The 9824-nt window shown below is 55.6% G+C and overlaps 1 protein-coding gene across 1 annotated transcript; it reads left to right on the forward strand.

The window, feature by feature from the left end:
- The first annotated feature begins 1557 nt into the window (after positions 1-1557).
- Positions 1558-1965, forward strand: SMIM33 (small integral membrane protein 33). The gene has a single exon (XM_068417107.1). The coding sequence runs from the start codon at positions 1558-1560 to the stop codon at positions 1963-1965; it is 408 nt and encodes a 135-aa protein (XP_068273208.1).
- The last annotated feature ends 7859 nt before the right edge of the window (positions 1966-9824 follow it).

The raw sequence follows: 9824 nt of genomic DNA on the forward strand, positions 1-9824 counted from the left end.
GTGCAAATTCCCAGAAGCTCTAATGAGCAGCCAGATCTCTTCTGGATGCTCGGCTGGATGGGGGAAGAGGCATTTCCCACCCTGTCCTCCCCATGTGCAGGAAAGACAGAGCCCAAATATTTAGCCCAGCTTGTCTGCTGAGAGCCTCCAGGTAAGAGCAGTGTTATTTTGGGATGGAAAGATGGGGAGACGTGTTTTGGAATGGCTAAAACTCTGGAGGATCCATCCTTTCTGTTCTGAGATGTGCTCGGGGTTACTCCAGGTGCAGAGGTTCTGACCGCACGGCATCCCTGGACCAGGGGGATGGTACCTGCCTGCGTGCAGGGGTAAATGCTGCCGGACTCGATGGCATCCCTGCATCTGAGGGGAGAGATGTGTGAGCGCTGACCTGGCGCTGGCTCCTGCCTGCAACCCCGGGCGGGTCCCAGGGTCCAGGGCTTCGCCGTGGGCTCACACCGCTGCTGGCCATAGCGGTGCTGACCAGTGGTCCTTCCGCAGCAGCGGGACCCCCCGCCAGAGAAAACCAACCCCGGGACTGCATCACCTCTCGGGGCGCGGGTCCCTCCAGCCCGGGGCGTTGTGTGGATACGCTTTGCCGGGCTGTGCGAAGGGCTCGTATGTGGAAGGGTGATTTTTTACACCGATTTCTTAACCGCATTAAACTTTAACGCCGAGCCGGTGGAAGGAGGGAGGTTTCCTGCAGTTAGGCGGCCGGCGGTTGCGTGTGTGCAGCCGAAGGGGAGGTAGGTGCTTTCTCCCCGAACAAAAGGGCCCTTGTCTTGCAGCAGGGGAGAGGAGGGTTTTTTTTTCCGACCAGGGTGCGTGACAGCGAGGGAGGGGGCGGCGGCGCTGATGTGGCACTGGGTAGGTAAGGGAGCAGCTCTGCTGCCCGTGGGATGAGCAGGCGCTTCCTCCTCTGCCCCGGGGCGTGACGTGGCAGCCTCCGAGGTGAGTCTGGCTGCACCTACACTGGAGAACCATCCCGGAGGTTTTTCTGCTGGTCCTGCCATCAGCTTCCCAGCCTCACCGCTGGAGATGATGATTCCCACGCAGTGGGGATGCCGAGGTACCCTGCGGGGCTGGGGAGGGCTCTCCCTCCCTCCTCTTCCCCCTGCTCCCATGGGAATCTGCGGCTGTGGTGTGGGATGCCTTGCGGTGTGTTTTGGAGGGGTTGGGTCTCCCAGGGAGGTCCCCGTGGGGTTTGGTCTTGGATTAGCACCATGGAGCTGGGGGTGAAGAGGGGAGGGTGGAGGGCTCCCCACCAGGGAGCAAGGTGTACTGGGGAGGGAAGAGCCCTATGCCAAAGGTGTCCAGGACAAGGGGATGCAGGGCATCGCCTCCCCAGCTGAACATGTCCAGGGCACTGTCCTATAACCCCAGATATAACCACCAAAATTTATCCTGTCCCACGAGCCCGAGGGAGGGAGCACTTACGGGACCACCCCGTTCCCCGGCAGCTGCAAGTGCAGGCAGGAGATAAGGACATCAGACGGCCTCTGCTCCGTGGTCACCCCTTTCCACCCTGCGTTTCTCTGTCCCAGGTCAGCCTGCTCAGCCATGAACACCTCCGCGCCCAGCAGCCAACTGAGGCAGCCCGAGCCCCAGGACGCAGCCGCCTTCACTCCCGTCTCCATTGTCAAGAGCGTGACGAAGAAAGCCGATGCCCTGCCCATGATCTCAGCGATCGTCGTTGCCTTCGTCCTCCTGGCTGTCTTCATCATCATCGTGGTGCACTACGGCCCTCACCTCCGCACCGTCCAGATCACCCTCTACCACGAGCCCATGCCGCAGGACCTGGACAATGGGGTGCATCTCACGGACTGGAAGAAGCTGGGCTCCCAGAAGAAGCTGCCTGCCCAGCCCTGCCCGTGGGAGCCGGCCGGCGTGAGCTGCCAGTGCTCCTGCAAGCATCACCTTCCCTGCGGGAGCGCTGAGCCCAATGTCATCGAGATCACGTACCTGTGACAAGGCTGTGGGCCACCTGGGCAGGACTCAAGGGACCATGGCCCACCGGAAAAATAGTGACTGGGATGTCAGCTTAGCCCGAGACACACCGGTTCCCACACACAGAGGTGGTAGCTCCCCGGGATTGTGTCTCTCCCCAGGTAGGCTCAGCCAGGAGGTTGAGTGTCACTGCGGTGACCCATCATCAGCCCCCAAAAGTCCAGCCTGGGGGGTGCCACTGTCCCCAGGTAAGAGCTGGGTCCCCAGCCCAGGCTCTGGGGCTGGGTCAGCCTATGTGGGACAGCATTAGCATCTCTTCTGTTTTTTTTCACCCTGGTTTTACCTGTCCCACGCTGTCTGGGAGTAGCCAGGAGAGCTGCCTTGGTCCTTGCCCCAGCTGGGGAGCTCTGGGCGTATGCTCGGCCCCTTGGCAGGAGCTGGAAGTTACATCATCTGGAATTGCTTTCCAGATTAAAGATGTTTCCACATGCACAGTGTCCTCATTATGCCATTTATATGGAACAGAAAGGCTTCCAGCCCCTCTTTTCCTCCATGCCACAGCCCCTTTCCTCCGAGGGAGGGCTTTCAGCCACTGTCCTCCTTCCTGCCGGCCCTGGCAGCAGGCTCAGCCCATCATGGCAAACAGCCAGAGGAGAGGAGGCAGCACCTGAACCCGTGTTGGTGTTTCAGCGGTGGAGCCAACAGCAGAGGACAACGTGTCCGGTCCACCAGTGTAGGTGGGTGAGACGAGAGAGTTGACATGGCAGAGGTGATAACGGCACATCAGCCACCCCTTGCAGCTGGCTGAACATCTCAAGGTGTTGGAACTGGTGGAGAAACATGTGCAACTCTGGGCAGAGCCTGCAGCATCTCTGCACAATAGCAGGGATGGGGAGACCAGAGGTCATCTTCATTGTGGTCATCTTCATTGTCCCCATTGCTGTCTGCTGTCCCTGTGCCAAGGGAAGCTCTGCTCGGGGACCTGGGTACTCGGGTGGTTTCAGCGTTGGAAGCAGCAGGGCATGTCCCAGCTGAGGAGGGAGCAATGGTGAGGTTGGTGCGGCCAGCCACGGTGGGTTGGATGTTGATGTGGCTTGGTCATCCTGGGCAGAAGCTTGTTGAGGTGGCACAGAGGGAGCAGATGGAGAGGTGAAACATCCTGAGCCCCGTAAGGCTCCTGGTGGTAGAAGACCGTGGTGACCTGCTCAGCCCTGGGAGTCTTTCTGCTGCTGGAGGCACCAGGCATCTCTTCGGACAAGAAATTGGTCTTCGTTTCTCCTCACTCGGTGGAAGCTGGACATCGAAGCCTGTCTTCAGTCCCTCCCTGGGGAGGGAGTGCAGCCTCTGGCATCACCCTCAAGGATTTATTCTGCTGAATAGTCCCAGAAGTCAAAATACGGTTCCTACCTCTCCTTTCCCCACCCCAGAACAGAAAAGCCAGATCTGTGTCTGTCCTAAACCGCATCCCCGGCACAGATCCCTCTGTGCACAGTTGGACAAGAAATGGAATCTTTTACCTGTTCCTCTGGGTGCTGGAGGTATTTCTGGCATGGCAGATGCTCCAGCATCCTTCCTCTCACTTACTTGAAAGCTAAGTAGTGGTTGGACTTGCTGGAAAATTTTGGTCTTTACAATAAATGTAATTTATATTACTTTTCTTTGAGGGGGGTGTTTTCTGTTTTGGTATTTTCCCCCTTTTGTTTTCCAGAGGTGACAGTGCAGGTGAGTGTTAGTCTGTTCTCCCAGGTAATGAGTGATAGGACAAGAGGAAACGGCCTCAAGTTGTGCCGGGGAGGTTTAGATTGGAGATCGGGGAAAATGTCTTCACGGAAAGGGCTGTCAAACACTGGAACAGGCTGCCCAGGGCAGTGGTGGAGTCACCATCCCTGGAGGGATTTAAAAGCTGTGTAGATGTGGTGCTGAGGGACATGGGTTAGTGGTGGGCTTGGCAGTGCTGGGTTAACGGTTGGACTCAATGATCTTAAAGGTCCTTTCCAACCAAAACTATTCCATGATTCCATGACTGTCAGCTTTCCCACACCTGTGTTAGGGGAGGTAAGGTCTATCATTTCCATTGAAAATAACTGAGAGTCCCACCTCCCTCTGCACGTCAACACAGGGCTTATTTTTTAATTTATCCATCCCGAACTAGCAGCACCAACTGAAGAGCTCACCACGTGCCAGGGACATCTCTTTAAACGATGGCTGTAGGTTGTGACAATCCAGGTGGTCACCCACGGTGAGGGCTCAGTCTAAGAGCTTAAGAACACCCCTTAGAACCATCACAAGATCTTCATTGTGGTATCTAGACAGGCTACACGTCATCTGGAGGACACCGGCTGTGCGCTGAGATGGTGTCACCCATCCAGGATGAATTGGCGGAGTCATCACCTGGCTTTTGTGGTTGTGTCGCTTCAGCTCAGGGAGCAGCTTGGCTCAAGGCAAAGCCTTTAATGAGAGACACAGGAGCTTCCATGGCAGCTCCCACTGAAGGACAACCGCAGCAGGGAAATGTCATGTTTGCAACAAAAAGATTAAAAATGTCTAACTATTAATAAAGAGGAAGATAAAATGGGTAATTATTACTAGAACTCACTGGTTTGCAGCCGCTGGGGACTCACAAAGGTCTGATGTACGTTCCAGAGCGCTGTGGCCTCGATCTGTCCCTTACACAGTGAAGGGGCTGGGGAAACCCCACCCTTGCAAAGCGCTTTGCCATCGTTCAGGTATTTCGGGTTGTGAAACTAAAAGCAAAGAAAACCAGCAGCAAACGGTGGTGCTGATTTCCCCCACACTTGTCCTGTGCCCTGATCCCTCCGACCCAGGAGCTGTGAGCGGCCCCGTCTTCTGTATGACCTTTTCTGGAAAGTCTAGTGTTGAAGTTCTGGCCTTCAGGATTTTTGCCATGTATTTCATTTGCAAACAGACCTTTAGATATAACCTTTTGAAATACAGGAAATAAAAAAAAGTTTAAAATTGCTGTAAGACTCATAATAGCAAACTCGATGGTATAAACGGGTGACAATCTTTTTGCCAGCTTTCTCCTCCAGAAGGACACCAAGGGTTATATCGCAGCTCAGCTTCTCATTGCTTTTTTCCACCCAATCAAATGTCATTTTTACAGATTCCCCTCTCTTCTATTTCACCATCTCTACCACTATCTGCTTATAGGATTGCTCTGTGCAGCACAAGACTTTATAGAATACATCAGGGTTCAGGGGTGGCAGAGGCTGGGCATGCAAATTATCATAACATTATTACTCTCTATTCAACCACGGAGCTTGTTCCAATTTATTTCACTTATGACTTTCTTCCCCTCCTTAACAATAATCTTTTTATGAATGCAGAGCAATAGTAGCTCTCCTTATCCCACCCCCTGCCCAGGGGAGCTCCTGGAGCACAGCAAGCAGGAGCTCCAGCTCTCCTCAAGGCCAGATTGCTGCCTTAGGGAGCTTCTAAAAGCCACTGCATCACCTATTGATTCTGCCCTGATTAGGGATAGTTTGCATCTCCTTTAATTTCCCTCCTAATTAGGGTGTTCACCTGCTGCAGGGGGGAGCGCCTATATAACCCCTGCACAGGCACATCGCTCCCAGGAGCATTTAGTAGGGGTTTTACAGCTGGGGTTGCAAGAAACTCTTGCTCATGGTGCTGCAGGGTTGCCTAAAAATGTGCAAAATGGAGGGAGGCACCCAGAGCATCAGCAGATGGAGGGAGCTGCAGCATCACCCGGTGCCTCTCTGTAGAGCTGGCAGCCAGCTGAGCCCCACCAGGACCTCTGCATTGGGGTGAGGGGGCTCAGGGACCCTCATTGGAGGGTTGCTGAGAACTTGGTGGCTCTCTGCACCTCACTGCCCATCGGCCTGGAGGCTGGGGAGAGGCTGGGGACTGGCTGAGCGCGGAGCAGCAGTGGGCTCTTGTGGTGGAGGCAGCCAAGTGCAGGCAGCAAGCTGGGGTGGTCATTGCTCCTGCCTCTCTCCAGCATCGGTGAGAGGGCAGCTGGGGTAAGGTTGTGTTTGGAGGGATGTGCCTGGTTTTGGGCTCCCTGGTGTGAGGAGATACAGAGAAGCCTTCACTGTGATGAAGGATGATTATTGCTCTCTACAACTGCCTGAAAGGAGGGTGTAGCAAGGCGGGGTCGGTCTCTTGTCCCAGGTAACAAGTAACAGGATGAGAGGAAACAGCCTCAGGTTGTGCCAGGGGAGGTTTAGATTGGAGATCAGGGAAAATGTCTTCATGAAAGGGTTGTCAAGCACTGGAACAGGCTGCCCAGGGCAGTGGTGGAGTCCCCATCCCTGGAGGGATTTAAAAGCCGTGTAGATGTGGTGCTGAAGGACATGGGTTAGTGGTGGGGTTGGCAGTGCTGGGTTAATGGTTGGACTTGATGGTCTTAAAGGTCCTCTCCAACCAAAACGATTCTGTGATTCTGTGAGGTCCTGAGCAACCCAGCCCAAAAGGGACTTGACTGGGGTGGGAGGCTGGACCAGGTGGCATGTGGAGGTCACTGCCAGACAGTGTCACCTCCTGATTTTATGGACAAGATGAGCACAGGGAGAGCCAGGACCCCCTGGGAGAAGGTCCATCCACCTCTTGCAGGTTTCTGTATTTGCTGTTTGGTGTGAGAGGGTGAAATGTTTCCTTCCTTCTGAGAAAGGTCCCTCAAGAGCTTCCCCAATCCCTGCAGGCGGCTGAAGATGGGGCAGGTCCTGAGCCATCTTGCGCATCTGTACCGAGATCCTAAAACATTTAACGCACAGATGGATTAAGAAAACATATATTTTTACTGCTGAAAAGGGAGTGATGCTTCTAGGGAAGCAAAGCCTGTCTTTGAAGGGCTAAAAATTGGGACAGTTGAGGAAAAAAGCATGATCCCTGCACAGCTCATGGTTCGCAGAGGCACGGAGCCAACCCCAAACGACAAACAAAATTTGAACACCTCCAGCTGTGCAGCAGAGCTTGGAATAATGTGGTCGGGCTGCTCTCTGCCATGTGATGGATGGCGGGTGTGTGGTGCCTCGAGTACAGCTCTGCACCCCTGGGAGGTTGGGGTGTCCTCAGGAGCCTGGAGAGCAGCTGAGCTCCAGAGGAGCCAGATTTTCACACCAGTAAATAGCATTTACGTCTGCTTTGGGCACTAATGGCACCACGCAGAAGCTGCAGAATACTGCTGCAATAATTGAATGTAACTGATGCTCTTTCTGAGCTTTAAATGAAACGTTTCAGGTGCAGCCAACCTCCTCAGGGGCAAATTTTATGTTCAGAGACACAATGTTGTCTGTGGAGGTCTCAAAGCACCTGCAGATTGGAAACCTGCCTGTGTGTGAGCAGGAAACGGGAGGAGACATGTTTTGTTTTTAGCACCAGATCTTACTTTACTGTCCGTGCTTCTGGCAAGTCTCAGCTCAGCCCCAATTTCTTTTCTATACTCCAGCATTACTTTGCCCATCTCCCACCGAGGTGCTGCCGGCGTGGTCTGCAGCTCAGCAAGGCTTTTGCGGCGTCCCGCAGCCATCCTCCCTGCCAGCTGCTGATGTCCTGACGGCGTGGGGTCACGGGTCCAGCCTCCAGGGATTTATTCCTGAAGCATCGTAATAATTAACGCCTTGGCTCCTCCAGCTCCTTTTCTCCTGGGCAGTCCAGGTCTGTCACCAGTGCTGGTATCTGTACAGCCAGACTGGGGACGGCCCATCTGGTGGGGGGGACGGTGCTCAGGAGGGGGTCACAGCCCTCGTCTCAGTCACTGTGACTTCTCCTCGCAGCACTGGGACTGTCACGTCGGCCTTTCCCTAGGGTGGCTGAGCAAGCTGGTGCTCAAAATCCCATCTGCCTCCTTGCCTTTGGGGAGCAAAAGGAGCGGTTTGGGGCTGCAGAAGCCTAAAGGGGCGTCACTCCCTCCAGCTGGTGGGGCAGGGGCTGCACCAAGTGGGGTCCACCACACGTGGGTGCTGGTGTCGGGGGGAATATATCTCCTGGCACATCAGTGGTGGGTTAGATGTGGGGCACTGGGTGAGGTTGGCTTGTTCTGCAGATGGCTTGGCAGGAGATGGGGAGAAGGATTGCTCTTGCAGGGCTCTTCTGGGGGACCCCCACGGTTCTCAGGCATAATATTTATTTCCTTTCCTTGGTGATACTTCAGTGCGGTTCTTCTGTCCCTCACCATCCCTGAAAAGCAAAGGCATAAAAAAAGGGAGGTGGAAGGATGAGACTCCCCCCAGCCTTCCCACCACCCCGCCCGAAAGCAGGGCACGGGCTGGGAGACATCCGCTCCTCCATCCGCAGCTCGGCGGGCAGGGGAGCATCCCTCCGGGAGAGCCCTGGGCTGGCTTCGCTCGGCTGAGGAGGAAGCAAGAGCACAAAGCAGGGAAATGACTTGGCAAAGGTCACCTGGAGCTGGGGCCAAGCCCAGGAATAGCACCGGGTCTCCTGGCTCCCCCCGCCATGGCCGAGCTGCCCTGTCCCTTCCTCCCAGTGTGCTGAGAGGTGGCACTAACCTACCCGGGGTGAGGTGGCTGGTTGGGACCGGGGTGGTTTTGATTTTGCTGTTCCTTGTGGCATTAAAATTTACCATAATAGAAGACAAGTGATGAGAGCAGGGAACTGGGAGGGGAGACAGGCAATGAGGTGCCTCAACTGGGAAAATCAGAGCTGTGAGGGGAGGGATGGGGGTATGGGGGTGTCCAGCAAGGCTGGAACAGCAGGAGGAGAGGGGCAAGGCGGGCACGGGACGCCAATGGCAGCCGCAGGGCTGCTGGAGGCTGCCCACAGACGTGGGGGCCAAGACAAAGATGATGTGGCTGGTGCGACTCAAACCACACCACGAGGATGCTTGGCTCTCCGTAACGGCCAAGGAAGCTTCTGCAGTGACCTTCCCTGTCCCGAATGCCTCCAGTCACCTTGAGACCCAGAGTACAGCCCAGCTTGGGGTGACTGGGCTCTGCAGGCAGCCAGCTGTACCTGGAACAGCTTTGGGCTGTGCTCCCCCTGCGTGGGCACGAGCGTGCAGAGCCGGGGGGCGAGTGAGGGGTTCGGCTGTGCGGCCTCACGTGGGGGGCTCGAAGGCGGGGGCTGAAATAAGGCAAGGAAAGGATTTGGTGGTGCAAGATCAGTGCTGGGTGAGGAGTGACGCTGGGGAAATCAAAGAGCTGAGTCAGAGATAGAGCATGTGCCAAGATGGGGGGAGCTGGCCAGGACAGACGGACGTAGGGGATGGGGAGAGGCCTGGCAGGACACAGCTGGCATCTGCCAGAGCCTCCTCTCTTCCCTCGTGCACGCCTGCCTGTGCTTGCCGTGGCAACTCTCCCAGTCATTCCTGAGCTCATTTTGGTGTGTCCAGATGAAAATGAAGCAGTGACATAATCAAAAGACGTTCATTGGAAAAGGTGACGTGGGCGCATCACCCTCAAAACCGGCAGCACAAGGCAGGGCAAGGAGCAGGGGTTACATGATGGATCTAGACAAAAATGAAAATAAATCAGAGGAAGTCAGAAACCTAAGAGCGTGGGAGCAAGCCTTCGGGTAACGCAAGAGCAGAAGTCCATCATCATCGCTGGCCCTTGCAGGCATCTTCCCACAGCATGGGTGAGGTTTTGCAGGTGGGTGAGGGACTGTGTGTAGAATCACACCTTCTGTAAAATGCATTTTGCAGGTGACAGCAGGCAGCAGCGATGGTCCCTGCAGGTTGGAAACCGAGGACACTTCCACACCTCTCTCCCAGATGGGAAGCGTGCAGTCCCACAAGCCCCCACCCCGCCGAGGCATCACACCAGCCCGGTCCTCCCTTTTCCTGTAGGTGGGGTTTCCATAGGAAGCACGGCTGGTCCACCTCCCGCCCCACCGGCCGGACGCTGCTCCCGGCTGCAGCCGCGGCGGTGGCAGTCCCC

Source organism: Nyctibius grandis, chromosome 22 (genome assembly GCF_013368605.1).
Source record: "Nyctibius grandis isolate bNycGra1 chromosome 22, bNycGra1.pri, whole genome shotgun sequence".
Lineage (NCBI taxonomy): Eukaryota > Metazoa > Chordata > Aves > Nyctibiiformes > Nyctibiidae > Nyctibius > Nyctibius grandis.